We start from the raw sequence: 24541 nt of genomic DNA on the forward strand, positions 1-24541 counted from the left end.
ACATAAAAGTGATTACTGAAATTCATTTGATGAAAGTTATATTGGTACTAATTTCAGATGTGCACCTGCTCACACAGTGAGGCATTCATTGCAGTTTGCTGCTCATTAAATTGATTAAGAACTTCTCTCTAAATAAAATAATGGTGATAAATTGTCCAGTTGGACTTGTTGATGATGCGCCGATCTAACCGCAGCTTCCGCTGAAAGCTCCACTGCAAGTTGGAGGAGAGGGGGCGGAAAGTGGCGGGGCTCAAGTGTGGGGTTTTCATTGACTGATTGGTTATTTAAGATGTACCCGAGCTATTTATGTAGTTGCCATGGCATCCTGTTCACGGTGCAAGAAGATAAGATAAGATAAGATAAGATAACCTTTATTAGTCCCACACGTGGGAAATTTGTTTTGTCACAGCAGGAAGTGGACAGTGCAAAAGTTATGACGCAAAAATTAGAATACAATAAGAATAAATACAGTACACAGCTGTACAGAATAGAATAAAATAATATACTATATACAGTAGAATAAAATAGAATAAAAATATACAATAAGATAAAAATAGAATACGAATGCTATATACAACTGAGTAAAAATACAACGATGCCAGAAAAGATTATTGCACTTAGTGTTATTGCACATGTGTGGATGTGTGTGTTTGTTCAGTTAAAGTCTTTGTTGTGGAGTCTGACAGCAGTGGGGAGGAAAGACCTGCGAAATCTCTCCGTCCCACACCGTGGGTGCCGCAGTCTCCCACTGAAGGAGCTGCTCAGTGCTGTCACAGTCTGCTGCATGGGGTGGGAGACGTTGTCCAACAGGGATGACAGCTTAGCCGCCATTCTCCTGTCACTCACCACCTCCACTGGGTCCAGAGGGCATCCTAGAACAGAGCTGGCCCTTCGGATCACCCTGTTCAGTCTCTTCCTGTCCCCAGCAGAGATGCTGCCGCCCCAGCAGACCACACCATAAAAGATAGCAGAAGCCACCACAGAGTCATAGAAGGTCTTCAGGAGTGGGCCCTCCACCCCAAACGACCTGAGTCTCCGCAGCAGGTACAGCCTGCTCTGCCCTTTCCTGTAGAGGGCGTCTGAGTTATGAGTCCAGTCCAGTCTGTTGTTCAGATGAACACCAAGGTACCTGTAGCTGTCCACAGCCTCAATGTCCATACCCTGGATGTTCAGTGGTTGCAGTGGAGAATGCTTGTGCCTGCGGAAGTCTACCACCAGCTCCTTGGTTTTACTGGCGTTGATCTGGAGGTAGTTCAGCTGGCACCAGTCCACAAAGTCTTGAGTCAGTCCTCTGTACTCCTTGTCGTCCCCATCAGTGATGAGGCCGACTATTGCAGAGTCATCAGAGAACTTCTGCAGGAAGCACTGGGTGGAATTGTGGGAGAAGTCTGCAGTGTAGATGGTGAAGAGGAACGGAGCCAGAACCGTTCCCTGTGGGGCCCCCGTACTGCAGACGACCCTGTCCGACACACAGCCCTGAGTCCTCACATACTGTGGTCGGTCGGTGAGGTAGTCCAAAATCCAGGTAGTGAGGTGATGGTCCACTCCAGAGTTCTCCAGCTTGTCCTTCAGAACCGAGGGAAGAATAGTGTTGAAGGCACTGGAGAAATCAAAGAACATGATTCTCACAGTGCTTCCAGCGGTCTCCAGGTGAGCGAGGGAACGATGTAGGAGGTGAATGACGGCATCATCCGCGCCAATGCCAGGCTGGTAGGCAAACTGAAGTGGGTCCAGTGATGAGCTTGTTAGGCGCCGAAGCTGAGCCAGGACCAACCGCTCCAGGGTCTTCATCAGGTGGGATGTCAGAGCCACCGGCCTGTAGCTGTTGAGGTCCTTGGGGCGTGAAGTCTTTGGCACTGGTACAACACAGGAGGTTTTCCAGAGCTGTGGGACTCTTCCCAACCTCAGGCTCAGGTTGAAGAGGTGCTCCATCACCCCACACAGTTGGTCCGCGCAGGACCTGACGACCCTCGAGCTGATGCCATCTGGGCCCGCTGCCTTCTTGCCATTAATCCTCCTCAGTTCCCTCCTAACCTGGGTGGTTGAGAGAGACAGGCTGGAGCCTTGTGTTGAGTGTGTATTGGATGCTGTTGTTGGGGGTGGGGGGGAGTGAGCAGGGTGAATAGAGGAGGTGTGAAGTGTCTGAGGTGTCGTGTCGATGACGTGTGAACTGACGCAAGCACATTCCACTAATTTAACAGGCACTGAAATAACTGCTCGACGTTTTCTGCTCTAGCAGCCCAACACGTGTTTGAAAGCTCATGCATTTCTGTCGTAAGCCTTCGTCCACAGCAGTGATGGAAGATCTAAGCGGTGGGCTCTGGAACCCATTAGCAAGGCAGCGTGGGAAGAAGCGGTGCACGATGGGAGAATGCCGTGTCTGTGTGAGAGTGTGTGGGGCTGTAGTCATAGCAACCCCTGTATCTTGTTATCTCCTGACAAGTCCGTCTTTCAGTCAGTGTTTTTTTTTTTTTTTTTTTTTTTTTAACAAAGTGAGCAAACGCCTCTCACACAAACAAAAGTGTTTTCATATTTGTGTCGATGGCGAATTTTTCTTCCCATCTGGAGCAAAGTGACCTTTTTTTTTTTGGTGAGTCCAGATGCTGACACACTTTCCGCATCATGTCTGAGGGAGACTAAGCCAATTATGGTCAAATGGCCTCCAGTGGTGGTTGTTTCAGAGTAATGACCCATGACATTTTCACATAAATGGTGTTCCTTTCTGTGCTTTATCATTGATCAGTAATAAACGGTAAGAGTCAAGCTCATACTCAGTCCAGAGGGCTGTTTTCAGTTTTTGAAGTGTTTTTTTTTTTTTTTTTTTTTCTTCTTCTCAAGGGAAAAAAAAAGATGCACAGGAAGTAAAGCCTTTCGAGGTTTTGGCTTTATTCTTATCAGCTAACCAGTGATAATGAACGTGGGTGAACAAATTATGATCAAGGAACAAGAAAAGCTGCACAGTGTTGCCCACATGCTGCACTTGACTCATGATCATTGTAATGTAAAGCAGGAGAGACACAAAGCATGTCCAAGGAGCTGGCAAAACGCCTCATTTGGAGATGTTGCAACTATGGCACAAACAGGATCCAAGAAACACCTAAATCATCACAGTTGGGTGTTTAGATAGTAATACAGGTGGGGGGGACAAACAAAAAAACAACTGCTTCACAGTAAGGTACGAAAAGCTTGTGGAGGTGATAATTGTCCAACAAAAGAGGTTGCTCTCGCGGGAGCTCAAGAGTCTGGACTGTGGCAAGAGTATAAGTTGGTGCCAGGTGTAGGTGTTAGTAGCCAAGACCTGGGAGTCTAATTTAAGCTGTTTTATTTGTGAGCAGAATCCAATCAGGGCAGTGGACCTTCAAATCAGTTTTATTTATCTAACCCCACTTCAATCATTTTATATATTGTAATGTAACAAATGTTTCAAAAATACAAAGACGAGACAGAAGAAAGGAAAAAGTTTGACCATCTTTAAAAAATTTACCCAAGGGTAAAACCAGTGAGAGACTGGGACTAGGTGGAGGGCCACACTGATGAGCTTTCTTTAGAAGCTGCTTGGTACCGCCCTTCACAACAGTCCCAGTTGTGGCCCCTTGGGTAGATTAGTTGGCCACCCCTGCCCTTTAGGATGTTTCAGTAATTGTAGCTGGTTCGTTGTCTTGGGCTAAAAGATCAGATGCTCCATATGCTTCATTTTTCCAAGTTTTTTTTTTTTTTTGTCATTGGACACAATCCTGCTTCATTGCTGCCCCCGGCCTCACATTTTTAACCATTGTCACATCTTAAGAAACGAGGTAGCCATTCTGGCCTAAACTCTGACCATTATTCTTAAAGCTTCCTTATGTGGAAATTCTCCTGCTTTTTACTTTGGCAGCTATAATTCAGAATTACTGTGTCATGAATGTCATGAACATTCACACTGTATTATGAACAAAATTGGCCATTACTAAAGAACACGTGTATATTCATGATGGCAAAGAGGGCCATTGTCTGTATTGAACACGTGGTCTGACTGTTAGAATCAGTCCGTTGGTTTTTATTAGGAGAAAGCTAAGCTGCCTTTTTCTAAAAGAAAAAGATAACTGTTGCAATGTTTTCTTCTAAAATAGCTTTAACAAGAAGGAAGTGGGGCCAAACTGTTAACTTTATTTATTTTTTCCCCCTTTCAGATTCCACCTTTTTCCCCGGTCGCTGTGCTGATATCTTTGTCTGTGGAAAGAACGTCGGGCGTCTCGGAGTGCTTCATCCAGATGTCATCAATCGCTTCGAGCTGACAATGCCCTGCTCCGCCCTGGAGATGGACATCGAACCCTTCCTGTGATTTTACCTTCCTAAACCTAAAACCATATATAGCTGTTTGTTTGGTGTATGTTACGGGGGTGTGCTGCCGATGATTGTTTTAGTTGGTTAATCAGGAGACAATACTGTGCGGAACTGTGTGGAAACATTGTTTTATATAAGAGTAACAGGGCTGTTTTTACTGAAGTCAGAATAATTAAAAATTAACAACACTCCACTGTGTTTGTAGCATGTGTTTGTGCGTCTGTGTGTGGGCTTGCCCATGCATGCCTGATCTTAATTTAGCCTATTTGTGCCTTGGGGTTAGTGCATGGTAATTAAACTGAGTGACTCATTACCTGTTGCTCTGTTGCCTTGGTTCTTCCAGTGGCCACACCGCTGAAACTCCCCTCACACGCGACGTTCCCATGAAAGAAGTCATCAAGCACAGGTTCCCCACACGAGATGAATCACAGCAGAGCGCCCACTCCCGCCTGACTTCCACAAAAACTGTGTTTGGTGACGTGAGCACACAAGTGGGCCTCGAAGCTCTCAGTGATTTTCTGGCTGACAAAAGCTACATCGAGGGCTTTGTGGCATCCCAAGCTGACATGATCGTGTTTGACGCCATCCCCTCTCCTCCCTCACCGACGCTCTGCCACCTCTGGCGCTGGTACAACCACATAAACTCTTTCCAGACAGACAGAGCTCGTCTTCCATCAGCCAAGAGTCGGTATGTCCTCCCAGCTACTCCCCTGGCCACGCCAAATGATGCCAGCGACGAGGAAGACATCGACCTTTTTGGGTCGGACGATGAGGCAGAGAGCGCAGAAGTGGCCAGAATCAAGGAGCAGCGTCTTGCCGAGTACGCCGCCAAGAAATCCAAGAAGCCAGCTCTCATTGCCAAGTCCTCCATCCTGCTTGACGTCAAGCCCTGGGACGACGAGACGGACATGTCCAAGCTGGAGGAGTGCGTCCGCAGCATCAGTATGGACGGGCTGCTGTGGGGGCAGTCCAAACTGGTGCCAGTGGGTTACGGCATCAAGAAGCTCCAGATAGGATGTGTGGTGGAGGACGATAAAGTGGGCACTGATATGTTGGAGGAAGCCATCACCGCCTTCGAGGAATATGTTCAGTCTGTGGATGTGGCTGCTTTCAATAAGATCTGAATCACTGAGACAGAACAGTGCCATCTGAGATTTTGTGGACTTGGTGTAAGCTGGGCGATAAATGCAATGTTCAGTTAATATTCCAGCATCACTGTATTAAAGAGGCTAATGCTCAGGTGCTTCATTTCTTTATCCTTTGATACAAGTCCAAAAGGGTTTTGCCTTCAGACACAATTAAAGCCATTCAAACTTGTGACTTGAGTGCTCTGAATCTTTGTTTTTTCCACATGTCATCTGCACCTGTTTATACATTACTAACAAATAAAAGAAATTTGTGAAGCCAGTGGACTCCTGTAAGAAAACAAGTCATGCAGACATCAATCTGCACTGTACATGAAGTCTGACAGGTGCTCTCACATTCTTTTAAACTCTACTGTAGCAAAGGGAGCTTAACTGCTTCATTCCTGCACTAGACAAAGTAACCAGGCCAGCATGGTGTAACAGATTGCATGCTCTAACCTGCTGAGAGGACAAAGGTGGGTTCGGCTGAAATTAACTTGTCAGGATTCAGTTATACTGGATTTGGTATGAGCAAATCAGGTTTAAGGTGTGGTTCTCCCAATTGCAAAAGTAACAAGAAACTTGGACCTGTGTGCTCTGAAATGGAAACGACGTGTTCAGCATGTGAAACAAAGCTTTTAAACACGAAATTTTATTTAAGCAAAATGTTTTATTTTCTTTCAACTCAGTTACAGGTCAGTCACAAGTACACAGTTGTGAATCATTCCCTCTGAGAACTTTTTCTGAAAATCTTGCAACGTATTACAAAAAAATGATCATTTTAAGAACACTGAGATAAATATGAGGTTCGGTTTTGTTCAGATCATATTGATCAGTCAGGTCATAACAGTCCCAAAAAAAGGAAAATTCTGTTGGCCAGTATAGAATTAACCAGCCCAACAGATGTATATGTGGCAAACTTAGAAGGCACTTCAATCTCTTTCCTCCTCCTGGCATTGTTGTCACTTTTCGGTACTTTGTACCATGAATACAACATGTGCAGGCTCACCGTTTTCACTATCTGCCGAGTTGCCAGCAGTATTACAGCCCCCACCAAGAAGCGGCCAGTGCCTAACGCTAGTGCGCTCGCTGTCAGTGTGGGCAAAGGTACAGGCAACATGCCCTCAGGCTCAAACGTCTGCCCCAGCTGCTGATTCACCCAGTACCCCGCTGAGGCCCCGGCACACGTTCCCAGAATGGTGGTCGTATCCCCCCGTGTGGTGCTGTAATGGTCCAGCTCTGGGTATATGTAGCAGAGGAAGTAGAACAGTACCAGCACTACAATGGGGGAGATGGGGTTGTTGAGCTGGAAGTGGTCCATTGTTTCCCAGTAGGGATAGGTGCCCCCTAACAGCACGGCAGAGATCAAGATCCCACAGATAACATCCTGGAGGCAGAAAAAGAAGAATCACTTATAAACCAAATTCCTAAAAAAAAAGAAAAGGGATGCTGCAATGCATCTGCATATCTCATCTACCCGCATTTTATTCACAAAAGACCATAGGAAACATATCAAATGTTTGAACTGTGACATTTCACTATTTCAAGAAAATACTAGCTCATGTTGAATTGGGGATAAAATGAAACAGCTTGCAACTAATTAGGTTACTTGGAAACTGCTCAGTAACGTGATTGGTTATAAGAAGAGCGGCTTAGAGAGACAGAGTTTCACCAATCTACAGAAAACTACAAATTTCAGAATACTGTTCATCAGACTTTAAATATCTCATCATTTACAGTCATAAAATCATCAAAAAATTCTGGAGAAATCTCTGTGCAAGGGACAAGGTGGAAAATCAATATTGGCTGCCTGTTTTCATCAGGCATGCATCATCCTCACACAGCACTGCACTAAAAACAGTCAAGATTCTGTCATAGAAATCAATGCATGCGCTCTGGAATACAACAAGTCTTCTCTGGATGAAAACATTATTTAAAATAGATTGAGGCAAAGAGGAAAACTGCTCTGTGGTCAGAGAAATTGAAATGTGATATTCTTTTTTGGAAAACACAGGATCATCTGGCTCGTTATCAGCACTCAGTTAAAAAGCTCTGATCGGATGGATGTGCATTACTGCCTACAGAAGTGGCAGCTTGCACGTCTGGAAAGGCACCATCAGTCTTCAAAGGTAAATGTAGGTTTTAGAGCAGCGCATCCTCCCATCCAGACAATGTTTTTTTCAGAAAGGGTCTTGCATATTTCAGCAAGACAATGATAAATCATATGCTGCATCTATTATAACAGCATGGCTTTGTTTTAGAGTGTGTGTGCATAATTGACTTGCCTGTAACATTTGGCATCAATCCATATGAAATGAGAAATGCAACCCAGGACTGTTGCACTATGCGAACACAGTCCCTGCCCTAACTTGAGATGTCTTGGTGCCATTAAATTCAAAGTGAACCACTATTTTTCACATTTTCCTCAGTTTAAACATTTGAAATGCTTTTTGTGTTCTCTTGTGAAGGAAATATGAGTTCATGAGGTCTGTAAATCATTGCATGTTTGTATTTACATTTTACACAGTGTTCCACCAATTTTTTTTTAAAGTTTTGGCGTTGTACAACGAATGCATCAGGAATAAAACAGAAAGGTACAGGTATTTTTTATCTTGACAAAACTCAGATAAGAAGACTTATCACCTTTGTGTCTACTCTGAAAATTTGACCCATTGTTAGCGCTCAGTTAGCTCTCCTGATGTGTTTCAAACAGGAACACAACAGGACTTAACAATGTACCACTACAGGCCGGTTTTGGTCATTTTGGATAAAAATCTGTTTATGTTGATTTACTGTAGCCATTCACGTGCACTACAGGGATACAATATAACAATATTTACTTTGAATTTATGCAGAAAAATGACAGGAAAATCCAAACTTTAGTGAACACAGACTTTTACCAACACTAAAATCAACATGTCTGACAGCTTTAAAGGAGTCCAGGTCTCAGTCTGAGGAAAGCTCCTGTATAACAACTCGTCTGTCTGAGGTGGAGAAAAATACACACTGTAATACACCAGTTCCTCCTGATCTGACCTGGTAATTAATAATAGACTTTAATATCAAATGAAGGCACCTTTTGTCCTCTCGTGTGTGTTAATATTTGTTGAATCCTGTGATTTGTTCTGCTATGGGCTATGAGTCTCATTCATAACCTCTCATTCAAGACTTTATGTACACTTCTTACAACCTAAGCAAGTAAACCTCTGTTTGTGTCCTCTGTGATGTTTCAGAGGACAGAATTGTGGAGACAGGTCTGATTCAGAGTAAATCTGACTGTGTGCACACCGATGCTTTTTCATTCAGGAATGTCTGGAATGAGATGTGTTTGGGCAGAAAGTGTGTGCTATACCCTGCAAAGAGTTGCAAAGGAATTATTAAAGATTTATGGATTGCAGGCATAAGTTAGATCATATAAAAACTGACCAGGCGTATATATTATTTATGATTTACAAGGTGCATTTATGAGGAGGTATGGTGTTGTAACAGTGGACGATGGGTAGTTTAACCTTCTTGTACTCCACTGTAAATAAAGATCAAATTTTACTATGGTGCTGTGCACAAATCTGAATAGTGTGGCCTCTGTGTGGCTGACCAGCGTGACATACGCCACTCGAAACCATAAAAGACGTCAACTACCATTCAGTCTCAGCGTGACTGGATATTAGGGTCAGATGTTTTGGGAATTTTCTCGCAAGCAAGAAAGCAGATGAGCATATTTCCCGTAATCCCACATTTTAAATGGCTATGGTCTTAATAAACGTGATAAAAAAATAACTGCATGAGTCATAAGTGCTGATGCTTCCCATTTAAACGAAGGCAGCATGAAGTGCCTGCTGAATTTTGAGTCTTGGATCAAAGCCTCAGATAGACAACTTAACCAGACACAATGAATAATGAATCCCATGTTGAGCTTTAATGTTTTATACTGTACTATGTGTGCATGTGTGTGTGTGCGAGTTGAGAGAATAGCTCACCAAAACCGAGTGCATGCCAGTGTAGAGGCGGCTCAGAGACACCAAGGTCGCCAGTGTCACTGCGATGGTCAGGCCCACCCCGAACTGGAACTGAGGCACAAAAATACCCACGTTATCAGCAGACATCACGGCGACCGTGGAGCAAAAAGCACACGCACATGATTACATGATAAAAGATTAAATCCATCAGCAGGCTCAGGCATGTCTGCAATTCTTCCTTGTGCAGTCATCTTTCAAGATAAAAACCCAAGAATTGTTTTTATTTGGTGCTTTTTTTTTCTTTCCACTTTGCCTTCAAATCATCCATTCATCAATGCTCCTCATTTGGGCGTTTAGCTCGTCTCTGCCAGTTATATAGCCTGCCTAGTTGATGTACTGCCTGTCGCTGCTCCTTTATTCCTCTACAGCAGGGATGTCAAACTCATTTTACATTCTGGGCCACATACAGCTCACTTTAATCTTCAGTGGGCTGGATGGGCAAAGCTTCCCTGTCTGTCAATGAAAAGAAGTTTTTACTGCACAATTAATTCTTGAGATATTTTAATACAAGAAAAAGAAGTGCAATTCCAACAGCACTTCTCACTTTTTACACACGATAACGAAATCCTGGTGTAGAAAATGAAGGCCTCTCAGAACGACTGTTTGAGCTTAAAATTACTTTGGTGTAGTGTAAATGGGCATAGAGGAGGTCTTTATCAGTAGAAAAAGCTGTGGCACTTATGAGAGTACAGTTTAAAGTCCAAAATCTCCATCCTTCTTCAAAGCCATCCAGTGGGCCGAATTGGAGTCTTTGCCAGGCCGATTCTGACCCCCAGGCCTTATGTTTGACAACCCTGCTCTACTGTCTCTCCATCTTTTACCTATAGTGGCAGGTTTTGTTTCCTTCGTCCATTTCAATAACAGTGAGAAGAGAGGCCTCCCTCCACTCCTGAGCCCCCTCTTATCCTGCCCTCTGCCTTTTTTCCTGTGTCTGTTCCTGTCCTCTGCAGCTGGAAGCCTATTCACTGCTAGTTCATGAAGAGAGTTTTTTTTATGAATGGCCACAAAGGATGTCAGAGAAAGGAGGGGGGAAAGAGTCACTCTGTGATTGACTGTCGTGACCTCTGACCTGCTTGGGGAGAAGTTGCCCCAAGGCCTTGTGGCTATTCAGTGGCCTCTGCAACAGCCTGCTACTCATCTATAGTGATACATGCTCTTTTCTTTCAGGGGATTCCTTGAGGAATTTCGGGACACGTTTAAGGGCTCTACTGTACATGCACGTCCCTGGGGTGCTGATCTGATTTCTCTGACCCTGAGAACAGCCACTGCAACAAAGTGTGACACAGAGCTAGCCTAAACGATCCAACCACAAATCAGTCTGACAGCTCCGGAGACTGTAAACTACTAAACTGAAGGGTTTAGCATTCATTCAGCTCCTCAGTCAAACACACTGCTTGACTAAGATAGTCTATGATTGAGCCCCTGATTGCTTTATTGACTCGACAGAGGAGTGGGAAAGATAAAGAGAGGAAGAGTCAGGAGGAGGAGGGAGGTGGAGACGTGGACTGACAGTCATTGACTCAGCGGAGTCCATCAGAAGACCAAACAGCAGCTCGACGGGTGTGGCTGATGGTGACTGATGGTGACTGCTGGCCCCGCCCTTCCCCACCCATTGTCCAACAGCTCAGGCACGACTCTGTGATGGACAGCTGGGCCACTCCCTTCATCCCAAACCGCCATCCTCAGGATCCCAGTGACGACACTTGGATCTGAGAGAAAATGATCATTTAGCTGGGATAACTCAACACCCAATCTTACTGCGGTCCATAAAATCCAATGGCAGTTTAATAGCACATCTAATTAGAAACCTAGTGTCTGAATTACAGTTCAACATCCACTTAGCCAACACTTCCCAGCTCTGATAGCAGCTGAATTACATCATCTCTGGTAGGCAATGGTAATGAACCATGGCTATTCAGTTTCAGTAATATTATTTCAGTAGCAAATCAAGAAACAGTTTGTAGAACCACATGGAAAATGTCTGATTGATGTTATATCCTGATCATCTTATTGTGTTAGCCCTGGGATGCCCTGTCAGGGGCGTAGCCTGTGACCCCAAGCTTGATAAACATTTAAGAAAAGAGATAAATGTTAGAGCCTGAAGTTATTTAAGTTGATATTTGTCAGGCTTTTCAGCATTGCAGAGTAAGTGTAGAATATCATAGTAAAATGCTGTTTCATTTTCCTCTTTCTCATAAGTCCACATGTACAAGGCCTTGAATAATCAGGCCACACAGACCTCATAGTCCTGTATCACTCCATTAGAACACTTCGCGCTTAGACTGCAGGTTTATTTGTGGTGCCCAGGATATTTAAAAGTAGAACGGGAGGCAAAGCCTTCAGCTTTTCGGCTCCACTTCTGTGGAACCAGCTCCCAGTTTGCATTCTAGAGACAGACAAGCTCTTTACTTTTAAGATTCAGCTTAAAGATGTCCTTTTTAATAAAGCATATATTTAGAGCTGGATCAGGTGACCCTGAATCCTCCCTTAATTATACTGCAATACGCCTAGGTTGCTGGGGGCTTACCACGATCCACTGAGTGTTTCTTCTTCACTCACCTTTTTCCCTTTCTACGTGTTTACACATCACTCGGTATCAATTGCCACATCATTCTTAATCTTTAGTTATTATTAATCTCTGGCTCTCTACCACATCATATGTTTTATCCTGCCTCCCTCCCCTCAATCCCACCTGTCACAGATGGCCGCCTCTCCCATTGTTCGGCTGGAAGTTTCTTCCCATTAAAAGAGAGGTTTTTTTTCTTTCCACTGTCGCCAAATGCTTGCTTAATCCTCTGATTGTTTGGGTCTTATCTGTATCTTATAATATAAAGCACCTGAGGCAACTGTTGTTATAATTTGTTTGGTATATAAATAAAATTGAATTGAACTGAACTAGAAGAAATATTTAGAAAAAGTCCACATCATGTCAGCCATGAAGCTGATTATGATTTGTTTATATTCCTAATGTTAAGCAACACTGAACTTAATGCTGACATTATTATGCTAACAGTTTGAATATTCGGAGTTTATAAATATGTCCACTAGTCACCTGACATTCTTACAGTGGAATTTCTTTTTTTAAAAATGGCAATTTAATGTCAATTTTTACTGATCCTAAGTGACCTATCTACAGCTCTCACTGAAGCCAAATTATAAAAACAGGCAAGTGGTTAAATAAAACCAGTGATGGAAATATCGAAGTTTAAGTTACAGTTTATCACAGACATACACTGTAGTGGCTAAAGTCTTATCTCTGAATTCAGGTGTTTAGTCTCACTGACACATTTGTGAAAAAAATTCACGCATGAATTCAATTCAAGCATGAACTGTAATAGGATACCAGCATTAAAACAAGTCAGTTTGTGAAATTTCTGCTCTCCTAGATATTCCTCAATCAACTGCTAGCAGGATAACTGCAACTTCAGAGCTCCAAACCTCCTCTACTGTTAATACCAGCACAAAAACTGTGTGCTGGGAGCTTCATGGCATGGATATCTATGACCGAGCAGCTCCTGTAGGTGTAATGTGTAGTAGTTCAATCCTTTTGTCTAAATAGTGTAATTTTAGGTAGCAAATTTTATGGCAATCCATCCAGCAGATTTTGATATATTCCCCTTAAAGCTGCAGTGTCATGAAAACCCAACAAATTGTATGTGACGTACTTCAGTTTTATACAGACAGACACTGTAATGAAGTTCCAGATGGACATGGCTGAAGTGTAATGTGCAAGGAGGGTACAACTGGTGTGGTTGCAAAATGAAGACCTGTTGTATACAAGTCTATGTAAAAACACGGCGTAATTGCAGGTTTGAACACTTATTGAACAGAACATGATATTATTTTGTAATTATGGTCCCCATAGTGCTCATAGTGTGATAACGAGGGTGAAATTTTCTGGTTGATAGCTTTTTCCTTACTGTTGCTGTGACTCATTTTGGATGTAAGCCAGCTTCATTTACTGGTGGAAATTCTGGGATGATGTTGAAAACTCCGGAAAGTGAATCTGAGCCAGTTTGGAACAGATATCATTAAGCTTGCTTGCTGTGTTTCATGTTTCTCCTAAATGCTCACCTGTATTCTGGAGGTGGCGCTTAGTAAAAGTGTGAAGGAGATGGCAGTTGCTGCCATAGCGTGGGTGGAGGGCAGTCCGTATTCTGCGTCTACACGTGTCTCCAGCTTGACAACAGGGGGAGAGAAAGGGCGAGGCAGCTTCAGGACGTCCTTCATCACCTGGCCGACGTACATCACTAACTGCAAACGATAGAAAAGCACAGCTTTAGTAGTGCATTATGGTACCGTGTTGTTAGCTTCAAATGGTATATATCTGCCATCCCTTCCACTATGGCGTATTATTACAATAAAGCAATAAGAAATGCTGCAGGAGTGTAGTAAAGTATGCTGGCCACAAAAGCAAAAATTAGATGATAAAATAATGCAAAGAGGAAGCAAGGATCCCACTTTAAAGCTAATCACACAATCTCATAAATAAGTAATCATCGTCCCCACTCAAAAAAGAAAAACTGCCCAAGAGCAGAGACTCACACTTGTATAAAGTGCAGATGCTGCAGTAGTATGGTAACAAAATCTACTACAAGGAACAGACGACTGAAGAAAGTGGAGTTTGCTGATGCAGCGTCTCCAGCTGGTATAGTGAGACAGAGGGGTTCTGACACAATGACACAGTCGGCGCAAGGTGTGCACGCTAGCTGTACCGATGTGTGTATCCTGCCAAATGTGCTGCCTATTCTTTTTCATGAGATCCCCAGTGGCCCTCGATGGGGCAGCCTGCTCCAGCTCCGGGTTTATTTAAAGCTCTGCCTTGTATATTTAATGAATGGCTGTCTTGGCAAGAAGCAGGGAGGCTAGTTCATGGAGAGAGAGATAGGATACTAATGTGTGTGTTTAAGGGAGAGAATAGAGAGGTTGTTATTACCGTCTCCACTGACACTGTAATCAGGAAACGCTTGTTACCATGGCAAATGATATAAGAGGACATCTTTTGACCCGCTGTTAGTGCAGCAACTATTTAGAGAAACGGATGCAGATAGACATTGAGAAAAATGATAGGACCAATTGTGTGAGGACACTGAACATCCGTCTCAAACAATATAAATTAATATGCTGGATGAGGCTGAAGTCAGAGCTCGGACTGATAAAACCTCTTCTTGAGGGTTGCTGTGTTCATAGGTGGGATAGAAAGAGTCTTTCCTACAGAGATAGCCCATCATTGTCTGGTTCATCATTGCTACACAGACTAGAATTAACACATGCACACTTTAACCGAGAGTTAGATGAGACGATTGATACTGTCATTTCTGTCTTTTAGGCACAAATCTGAACCAGTAGATTTAATTGAGGTTTAAGACTGGAAGAAATAATTACTCAGACTTTAAAAAAATACCTAAAAGCACAAATGAGCTTGTGAATATGTTTAAAAATCGCCAATTCATTTAATGCAATGTTATGAAACAAACATTGCTAATTTGTGTGAGGATAACTATACATGTAAAGCTAGTGTGGTTTGAGTAACATGTTCAGCTAAGTAAAAGATCCCCAGGTTGATCTTTGGAGGAGACACAAATCCCTCTGGGTTGAATCATGGAGGACATTTGGTGCCCAAATCCAATAAAATCAAATATGTGAGCTGCCCGCTGTTGTGACCCTTTGTGCCATTCCTAGACTGTATATATATATATATATATATATATATATATATATATATATATATATATATATATATATATATATATAACATAGTGTTAAGTTTGACTTAGCGAAAAGTAGTGAATAAAGAACAAACCTATTAGGCCTAGAGGCCAGTTTGGGACCCGTCTGGGAACATCCAGTCTTATTCTGCAACCAGTGGTTGCTGGGGGCTGTTGCTAGGTAAAATTGGTTGCAAAGATAGTGCTGGTCACTAAAACATTCTAGCAGTCACCCATAGTCAATGTGTCTGCAAACACTCACTAACTAATTTTGAGTGGCAGTGAAACTTGGGAAAGGCAAATGGAAACCAGAAACGAAGAAATTCCGCCTTTAAGGTACACATTGTACTTAACTGCCAAACCAACCAGTTCCTAGAAATTGGCACTGGGGAATTAGGTAAGTGTGTACTGACATCACAAATCAAGTGATTAATAGAGACCTTTTTTCCTAGACTTTTATATAAACCCCTTAAAGGCCAGAAGAAAGATTTAAGGCACTTCTGCAATGGAGAATTGCATTGGATATGGACAGTATCTCTCACTGTGAGCTCTGGTGGTAAACCAGAGCTCCCAAACCTCTTTGTTTTCCTCATCCAAAACTACACTGTCCCTTCTCTCCCTATCCCTACCCTCTGGTCATGACTGAATATGAAGTGTGTTATTGCAATATTTGCGTCTACACTGACTGTACCCACACAAACTGAGACAGACAGAATAATTGGCTCCAGGAGGTGAACAATAAACTGAGGTCAGACAATGGCAAACCCGACCCCTTTCGTACGTCACAACTGTGTATTCAAGCAATAATCCATACTAGTGTGCACCCCCACCGTCTGCCTTCACACAATGGATCTGCATACCAGTTCAAGTGCTTGCATGATATGATACCCCTCCACCACGCTCTGAACTCACCATCCACACAAACATCACATTCAGCTGCCTCCAGTGAAGCTGTCACCCCAGTGTCTCATCGTAACGGTCACATCAAACGGGTTGACCCAGGGACAGTCTGGCCACATTAGGGGAAGAGTTAAAGATAGCTCACACATGCTCTGAGTGATCCTGTGAATAAGTATATTGATCGAGGCCAGAGCAGCTTTGGACTTTGATCTGTCAACATGTAGATGAGACTCTGTGCAAGCGTGCGTGCATATGTATGTGTCGGTGTGAGTACTTGTTTAGACATCTTTGTGAGGACAGAAAATTGACATGTCACTAGACTTGTGGGGACCAACAGTCACCTATGGGGACAAAATGCCCATCCCCACAAGTTTAAAGGTATTTTTGAGGCTCAAAATGTGGTTTAGTGTTATTGTTACAATTAGGCTATGGTTAGATTTAGCCTAAGGGTTTGGGTTAGGCATTCATTTTTGATTGTTAGGGTTAGTGTAAGCGGCTAGGAGAAGCATTATGTCAATTAGATGTCCTCACTAAGATATGAAAATGAGTGTGTGTGTGTGTGTGTGTGTGTGTGTGTGTGTGTGTGTGTGTGTGGAGGAGGTCCCACAGGCTACTGTTTATAAGTCAAAAACACAAGAATGTTAGTTCATGGTGACATGCTAAGCGGGCTTAGCTTAGCTTAGCTCAAAACTGGGTGGCTAGTTCATATATTTTTCTAATATATGACCTCCAAGGTGCTGTAAAATACATGTGTCATCAGAATTATTGTGATAAATCATGGTAGGACCCTAACCCTGTTAATGAATACACACAACAAAGTGAAGTATCAGTGAATATAACCACCGATATCACAGCTTCAAGAGGTTCTATCATGGATTTCCTTAAAACTGAGCTTATACACCAACATAATGTTCAGATAACATGCAGAATCATTAAAACACTGTGCGGTGCCTTTTTCCTATAATAATAACTTTTTGGATAATTTTATGTTTGAATTTACGTTATTATTTTGTCTTTTTAAAGTGTACCTATCATTCTTTATTTTATTTTCTCTCATAGTGGCTGCCACTATTAAACATGACCAAAGTTTCAAAGGTCAGTGTATGTACAAATAATCTCTCCGATCCAGCTCTGACTGCTCGGAGTCTGACAGTTTTTATATAGTGTTGGCTCTACATGATGTCATATAAAATGGTCATCACAAACAAAGTCCCCACCCACCTATTACTTAGATCACTTTGCTCCTCTAGTAGAGTCCAGGATAAAAAAAACCTTTGTGTTCAGATTGAACATCACATGATTCCTTTTACAATAAAGCCTTGAAACGTTTTTTTTTTCCTGACTTCATGACTCCTTAACTACAAATAATAGGGGCTGGGTTTGTACAATGGGCATTCTGGGAGTCACGTTCCTCCATAATATGGCTGTGGAGCCAATATGCCAGGTCCCCACAGCATGGTTTCTGCAATTTACTGCAATAGCTTTAATAAGGAAGTGGAAACTGTTATTCTTCTGGGCACAGTTTTAAGCAGTTCTTTTAACTTTTATGATTTAGAGTACGATCCTCTGGCGCTCCTTTGTAAGTTTCTATAGAATTGTCTTTGCTGAGCGGGCCTTTACTTTTCCATTTGAGAATAATCTTATTTGTATCAAATGGTTTGTTCTAACATTTCGTTAGAAGTGGCTTTTTCTGGGAATAAAATTACTTTTTATCACTATGTAGGAACATCATATTAGAACACCTCATGTGGTTAAAAAAACAAAAACCATGCAATTGTGCGGATGTAAACCTGAAATTTTTGATATTCTAAACAGCACATGTGATTTGCATAACGCTATGTTACAATGACACCTGTGTAATTCATGACCATATGGTGAGGCACAGTAACTGTTTTCTAAGTCAACCAAAGTCATTGTTTAAGTAAAGCCAAGAGCGAGCAGTGAAGGACACAAGGGTGCATGTGGCATCCGTGCTGCCAGCGCGAAGATTTGCTGTTTATGTGCGCGACAGAAGAGAGGACGGGGGGTGCAAAGCCCTGCATTAACCTCAGATAACTCCACCAACACAATGGCGGGGCGCTTTGAGAAGTTAGAGGTGCGGGTTGACACGCCCCGAGGGCTGACAGACCAAATGGTAGGTCCAGAGAGAGAGAACACTCAAATGCACCGACGAGGCCAATAAAACACTCTGCTGGTAGAGCAGGGGGAGGAGAGCACACAGCAACGCTGGTAATGTCTAACTAGAGGGAGGGCAATGAGTGTGTTTAGCAAGTGAGATGGGGACTGCGAGTGTGTGTGTAGCTGTTTATGCGTGTGTTTGAAAGTTCACACAGGGGCATGGTGCAGCCAGGATTCCAGAAGAATGATATCTATTCCACCCCGCCCCCAAAAAACACGGAGTTCAGATACAGGGCATCCACCCAGCATTCGGGGCAGGGACACAAAGGGCATGAAAACACACTGCCCATCACACACACTGCAAAGAGTGAGGCCGTCTGTGTGTGTCTACATCTAGACTCCTTCTGGGGTTTGACATGTTTTCAGGGTCATCATGCGCTCGATTCTGCCAGAATACACATCTGAAGGGGAGCTCCTAACAGTACTTTCCCACTGATGTGTCCTCATGTGTGGCCTTTCACCATGTCAGGGGTCCTGGTCAGGCTGGCCCCTGTGCCCCCCACCCCAAGGCCTGGGGATATATGTACATGATGGTGTCAGAGACAGGTCACTGGAGAGGGGGGGGGGCAAGGATGAAAGGAGGTTGAAAGGTGAAGAGAGAAGAAGGCAGAGAAGCAGAGAGAAGAGATGTGGCATTGTGAAGGAAAAAGACATCAGACTGGAGGCTTGTGCACGCTAATGCAGTCTGACTGACATATACACACACACTCACACACAAAGACACACTCTCTCCAGCTGCGACTTACGGCCCACATGTTGAGAAGGCGGCGGCACAGGAAAGGGTCCACGCTCCAATGTATGTTGGGCAGACAGGTGATGTAGAAGATTTCATGCCCGAGGCTGGCCGACAGCAAGAAGAGGAAGTGCAACGGCCAGTTCCTCACCTCGTAACGAGGCCTACCACAGTCCTGCACATGAAATGCAAACATCATGGAACAAGCTGCCTACAGATAATGCCTGGCTGTCTGTCAGATCAGATCAGACCAGACACACCTTTTGTTTGCGGCATATCACTTTTCTTTTAAAGCTTCCTCATTTAAAAAGCAGGCAGTTTGAAGCCTATAGGATTCCTTTAATCAAGCATGACTATCATGAAACCAGTGGATTCACAGAGACACCTAAATTGCAGTTTTAATCTCATGGGTCCAACATCTCCCATAATGCAACTGCTTAGACTCTCCTATTAAACCTCACATTGCCTAGTAAATCCCCACTGCTTTCAAACCCGGCACTTCCACTTTATGTTATAAACATTTCCAAGACACACTTACAACATCACTGTGGCATAATGGGGGGAAATTAACCTGGCAAAGGTCCTCTAGAGTCACAGAGGACATCACAGCCTTTTCTGTCGGTATATAAGTCTCATAGAAGGAGATATACTGCAGTTACTGAGGTTTAGCCTTTAAAAACATCCATATCGCTTTGTGCTGATCCGTTTATCAAGAAATCTTTCATTCTTAAGTCAGAATGTAACCTGACTACATCTTCACTCAGTGACGTTACTTAGAAAAACAACAAGGCCACTGTTACATGTGAGTGTGTGACCCAACTTGTTATAGTGCACATGGCTATCTGCTGGCTGCCAGAAGCAGCCAGTCAAACGGGAAAAGCCAGACAGCTTGTTTTGCATAATCTCAAATAAATCTAATGAACCCGAAAGTGAATTCTCAGAGATTCGACACCAACTGTGCTTTATCCTACAGAATTTAATGCCACACAGCAGGACTGAAATAAATAAATAAATAAAAATGAACACTTTGCTTTGATTGAACTAAAGGAGAAACCTTACACGTGAAGCGTATCCATTCTCCTTGTATTTATAGTTGGAATTGCGGTCCTGGTGGTCCAATCTGTCCCTCACCAGCTGCCCACGTGGTCTCTCGGGCTTGAGATGCGCTCTTTCGACGAGGAAGAGTCCGCATCGCCGCTGGAACCGGGCCACGAGCTCTGAATCGTGGAGGTAAGTCAGGAGCTCCATGCAGCGCGACAGGTGAACCGACATACACACTCACACAAAGACGCACACACACACAGACACACACACACACACAAACTACGGAAAGGAAGTAGATGATGAGGATGTTCCGGACAAGAGGAGTAGTGGAAAGTGATATGAGCCCAAGCAGGGGCGCATCCCAGGGGGCAGGTTGTAGAAGGGCGGACAGGTGCGGCTCGCCGTGCGTCACAGGTGTGCGAAGCGAGGCGGGGCTAACTACAAAAGGGGGCTGACCCGGTAGTCTTTAGTTGCTCACCAGTAGCTAAAAGTTAGTGCGACCTTTATACCGGGCTGGTTCAGGTGTTATCATCAAGTATTTATAGCAAGCACGAGGAAGATTTATGGCATGTCCATGATAGCAGGGCTTTTGATGGGGCTGTATCTTCATGTTGCTGACAACCGCACAACAGAAGTTCAGTGGTCGAAGGCTGCGCTCATAGAAGGTTTTAAGTTAAATCAGCATGTCACGGGGATTCTTACTGAGCTATTACTAAGGAGTGTCTGAAGAGTCAAACTGTGTGGCTTTTTGCAGTAAACTGCCATAACTGTGAGCATTTGTCTCAAAACACAAGTTTCCCTTTTCCACTAATTGGTTTATCAGATTCAGTGATGTGCTTCTCCCACAGGCTCAGACCACACGCCTGCTCTAAGAGGTTTAACAGGCTTTTCTGAAACTTTATGTTTTCTTGTAATGACTTGTCTTTTCTCCCGAGCTTAAAATACAGGCAGGATTTACCCCATCAGACTTCAGTCTATAGTATTCAATTTATTTCTAATTTTTCTGGTTTTTTAAGCTTAAGATTTATTTTATGATTTCAATGCTTTGTTTATTTGTGTCATGTGTCAGGTCCCTAAGTGGAAACCTTTGCCAGGGTCACATTTCTACATCATATTCTGCAGGCTATAGGTATTTTCTTAATAATAACTATTTGTTTTTCTATCAATAATTAATTGATCATTGATTTAAAATAATAATAAACATTATTCCACGAAGCCCAAGTGCACATGTTCAATTCACCCTCAAAAAATGTTTATTACGTAAATCAACATTTTATGGTCATGAGGTGGTTATCCACAAAATTAATCTGCCTGTGATTTTTCACCACAGCAGAGACTTAACTGTACAGTACAGCAGTGAGCTTTGATTGGGAACAGCTCTGATGTGGATACAGGTCAGTTGTGACCATTCTGTAGACATTATCATGTTCACTTTTATGTGTGCAAAACCTAAACTCATTGTTGGTGCTCATTTTCTCATATCATTGAATAACCAAACAGTAAACTAACTTACCCGTGGTTACTTGGAACCTAATACAAAAATCGGTTATATCATCCTGTTAGAGTGCAAAGTAAATTGTGATTACAAACAGAATGCAGTGATTCAGACATAATTTAACCTCTTCAGATGGAAAGGGTACAATGAAAACTGACATGTTCAAATATTTGCCCATTTTAAATATGATAACACAGTGCTTATTACTGTGTTGCATCACCTCTTCTTTGTGCTTATGCTGACATCACTAATATTGCAGGTTTTTGGGAACTCAGGAGGTCAGTTGCTGTAGTTTTGGAATAAAACTTTTTCCATCTTGCTCAATCATATAATAGGAGGTTGGCTTCTTAACAGTCCGAGGGTGTTCTTTGCTGTGTTTTTCACTGCTTATTGTTCTGACTCTTTTCAGTTGATCTGGGCAGCAGTTAATCCACACTATTCGTCTATGGAACCATCCTGCTATAATGGAAGGTACCGGCTTTCTGAAATACGCAACACCTTCTTTGAAAAAGACGACTCTGCGTGGCAAAACCTGTGTATGACATTCAGCATTCATGGTGCCCTCACACATTCTGCAAATGCACCATGGATGCTTCTGGGCAGTTGGTCCCTTGCACAAATAAACCAGAGTTTGGGCCACTGTGGACCAGGTTTACTAAACAGGGTGAAATAGCGTGTGAGTGCTTATAAGTGTGGTTAGTTCTACAGGTGTTTACAAAAGTTCCACAGTTTTCTAAACACAGGTGCAGTCAGTTCATTTCAATATTAAATGCAAAAATAAGACACACTTAGGCCAATTAGCAGTAAATTGCGTGCTGCAAAATGTTAATGAGTCAGTTTGGCCTTCCTGTATTTTGCGGTGTGAGAGAGGAACTACTAGAAATATATATGTATCAGGGTAGGTCATAAAAAATCTCTGAGTTTTCACCTTTTATGCCTGATTTAGACTTTTGTGGGAAATCTGCACTGTAACGACATAACTGGAAACTCTAACTCTACAAAGTGACTTTCTACTTAACCTGAAGTGCAGCTCCCTAGAAATGTCAGGCTGACACAGCCCGCAGCGACTTGATGGAATGGAAGGTTCCGACATCAGGTGAAAAGGGGTGTAGGATGCATTTGATTGCATTAGTATTTGCCTGCCCTACAGCAACTAAAACTCTGTATGAATTAATGCGTTCTTTCCTTTCACGTTTGAGGGACTGCATAAGATTCTAGAGAGGAGGCGTCACTGGCCTGCGAGCTGCATGTTGAGAATCCTGGCCTTAGGTCAAACCAAATGTGTGTCTCAGATGATTCCAATTCTGCTCATTCTTTAAAATACCTCTCCAAAGGGTTCTCATTTGAGAGCTCATGTTCATACTTTAGAGTTTAATTTGATAACCCAACGGCTAATTGGATTTGCCCTAAATGTTCAGATGTTATGCTTCAGCTTTAGTCCCTCACTTCCTCTGGGGCAGGTATGAAGTTCGAAACGACTATGACCATGATTGTTGTCTGTCCTCCATCTACAGCCTACACCAGCTATGTATTTTTCAGACTACAGGTGTAAATGATTCTGAAGAGCCTCCTTGGTTCACGTGAAACTTGTTGATGCTCACTGTCGCTCTGCACTGTCACACACCGCGTTCTGTCTGCCAGAACACCGTGTGAGTTTTGATGTTTCGTGTTACAGGAAACAGAGAATTGACGCCCCCAGTTGACCAAATAAGCGCATCCTATTGTGAGCCAGGGTCTACGTAATTCCCAGCCAGCATGGCTGTCATCATAGGCAGCCTGCTGCACTACCACAGCGGGAACAGCAACAGCAGCTCTCTAACAGGACTCTAAGACGCAGAGTCCCCCCTCTCTCTCTCTCGCTCTCTCTCTCTCTGTTTTGTGGGATTCTCGGACTCTCTGGATGGATGAGCCCCCCACCTTCCCACCGGAGTCACCACCATTACATCATCTATTCCCACACAGGCGAACAGGAAACGAAGGCTTCTTTTGAAATATTTTACCTGGATCCCGAACTGCGTCCGTGCGGCTCCACATGAAAAGGACGCAGAGGGAGGATTATTATTATTATTATTTTTTTAAAGAACCAAAAACAACAATAAAAAAAAGAAAACACATGAGCGGTGATGTCTGCACACGGATGATGGCGTTTCAATGAAAGGGGAGAGGAGAGGAGGGGGCAGAGAAGGAGAGACGTGCACCGTCATCAGCATCTGTCCGCCAGCTCCCTTTGTGTTCACCGGAGAATGTGAATGGCGAAAGATGACATGGCAGAGGTAGATCTGGCATCGAGTGGAGCGGAACCCCCCGGCGAGGCCTCCTCGGCGTTTCCCTACGAGGAGTACGAGTGCAAAATCTGCTACAATTATTTCGACCTTGACCGCCGGGCTCCCAAGATCCTAGAGTGCCTGCACACGTTTTGCGAGGAGTGCCTGAACACGCTTCACCTTCGGGAGGAGCGGCCATGGCGCATCAGCTGCCCCGTCTGTCGCCACCGGACCCCGGTTCCGGATTATCGGATACAGAACCTCCCCAACAACACGAAGGTGACGGAGGATTTCCCGCTCTACATCGACTCGGACCCCCTGCCTCAGGACGCTTTGCCGCCGTACCCTCCCCCGCTGCACCCGGCTCTCGTCGCCCTCCGCCGGGAGGAGGCGTCGGGGGCGTCCAGCGCCAGTCAGGCGACCCCGTCCACCACCGTGTCCGCGGCCACAACCCTCTCCCAGGACTCGGTGCGCTACGACAGCTGTCAGAGCTGCAAGAGGGTGGCGCTGACCACCGGCTGCGTGTGCGTGATCTTCTCCTTCCTCTCCATGCTGGTGCTGCTGTTCATGGGCCTGATCTTTGTGCACAGCCACAGCATTCCTCCCTCGCCGGCGGGACCCATTTGCCTGTCGGTAGCCAGCATCTTGGCCATGTTCTCGGTCGTCGTCACATGGCTCATCTGCTGGCTCAAATACAGACCGGACCATGAGACAGGCCGCTCATCCGCCACCAGTAACTCCCGGAGAAACGCCTGA

The 24541-nt window shown here is 43.8% G+C and overlaps 3 protein-coding genes across 4 annotated transcripts in view; 2 read left to right on the forward strand and 1 right to left on the reverse strand.

The window, feature by feature from the left end:
• Nucleotides 1-5621, forward strand: part of farsb (phenylalanyl-tRNA synthetase subunit beta) — a 31681-nt gene extending 26060 nt beyond the window's left edge. The window contains exons 17-18 of the mRNA XM_085370013.1: nucleotides 4170-4317; nucleotides 4667-5621. Coding sequence (XP_085226139.1) covers nucleotides 4170-4317; nucleotides 4667-5447 — 929 coding nt within the window. The 3' untranslated portion in view covers nucleotides 5448-5621. The remainder of the gene's footprint in view (nucleotides 1-4169; nucleotides 4318-4666) is intronic.
• Nucleotides 5622-6288: 667 nt separating this feature from the next.
• Nucleotides 6289-20254, reverse strand: sgpp2 (sphingosine-1-phosphate phosphatase 2). Of its 2 annotated transcripts, none has more exons than XM_085371316.1 (5): nucleotides 20042-20254; nucleotides 18996-19157; nucleotides 13538-13717; nucleotides 9425-9514; nucleotides 6289-6834 (listed from the first exon to the last, which is right to left on the reverse strand). In XM_085371316.1, exons 1-5 carry the CDS (start codon nucleotides 20252-20254, stop codon nucleotides 6289-6291), a joined length of 1191 nt encoding a protein of 396 aa, XP_085227442.1. The 2 variants fall into 2 exon arrangements, with proteins under 2 accessions (XP_085227442.1, XP_085227443.1); XM_085371317.1 differs by having other exon boundaries at nucleotides 18996-19146; nucleotides 20037-20230.
• A 3516-nt stretch (nucleotides 20255-23770) lies between these two features.
• rnf228 (ring finger protein 228) lies at nucleotides 23771-24541 on the forward strand. Its single transcript, XM_085371325.1, has one exon. It carries the CDS (start codon nucleotides 23771-23773, stop codon nucleotides 24539-24541), a length of 771 nt encoding a protein of 256 aa, XP_085227451.1.

Source organism: Diplotaxodon limnothrissa, linkage group LG14 (assembly GCF_057381915.1).
Source record: "Diplotaxodon limnothrissa isolate DT_005_m linkage group LG14, D_limnothrissa_male_GT1.1, whole genome shotgun sequence".
In the NCBI taxonomy this organism is placed as follows: Eukaryota; Metazoa; Chordata; class Actinopteri; order Cichliformes; family Cichlidae; genus Diplotaxodon; species Diplotaxodon limnothrissa.

What these genes read in the sequence shown, in the direction of transcription:
- sgpp2 (XM_085371316.1), bottom strand. Translation starts at nt 20,254, where the DNA reads ATGTCGGTTCACCTGTCGCGCTGCATGGAGCTCCTGACTTACCTCCAC. An exon ending in AGAATGGATACGCTTCACGT is followed by an intron (nt 19,158 to 20,041) that starts GTAAGGTTTCTC and finishes TTTCATGTGCAG; the next exon opens with GACTGTGGTAGGCCTCGTTA. An exon ending in GCGCCACCTCCAGAATACAG is followed by an intron (nt 9,515 to 13,537) that starts GTGAGCATTTAG and finishes TTTGTGCCTCAG; the next exon opens with TTCCAGTTCGGGGTGGGCCT.
- rnf228 (XM_085371325.1), top strand. Translation starts at nt 23,771, where the DNA reads ATGGCGAAAGATGACATGGCAGAGGTAGATCTGGCATCGAGTGGAGCG.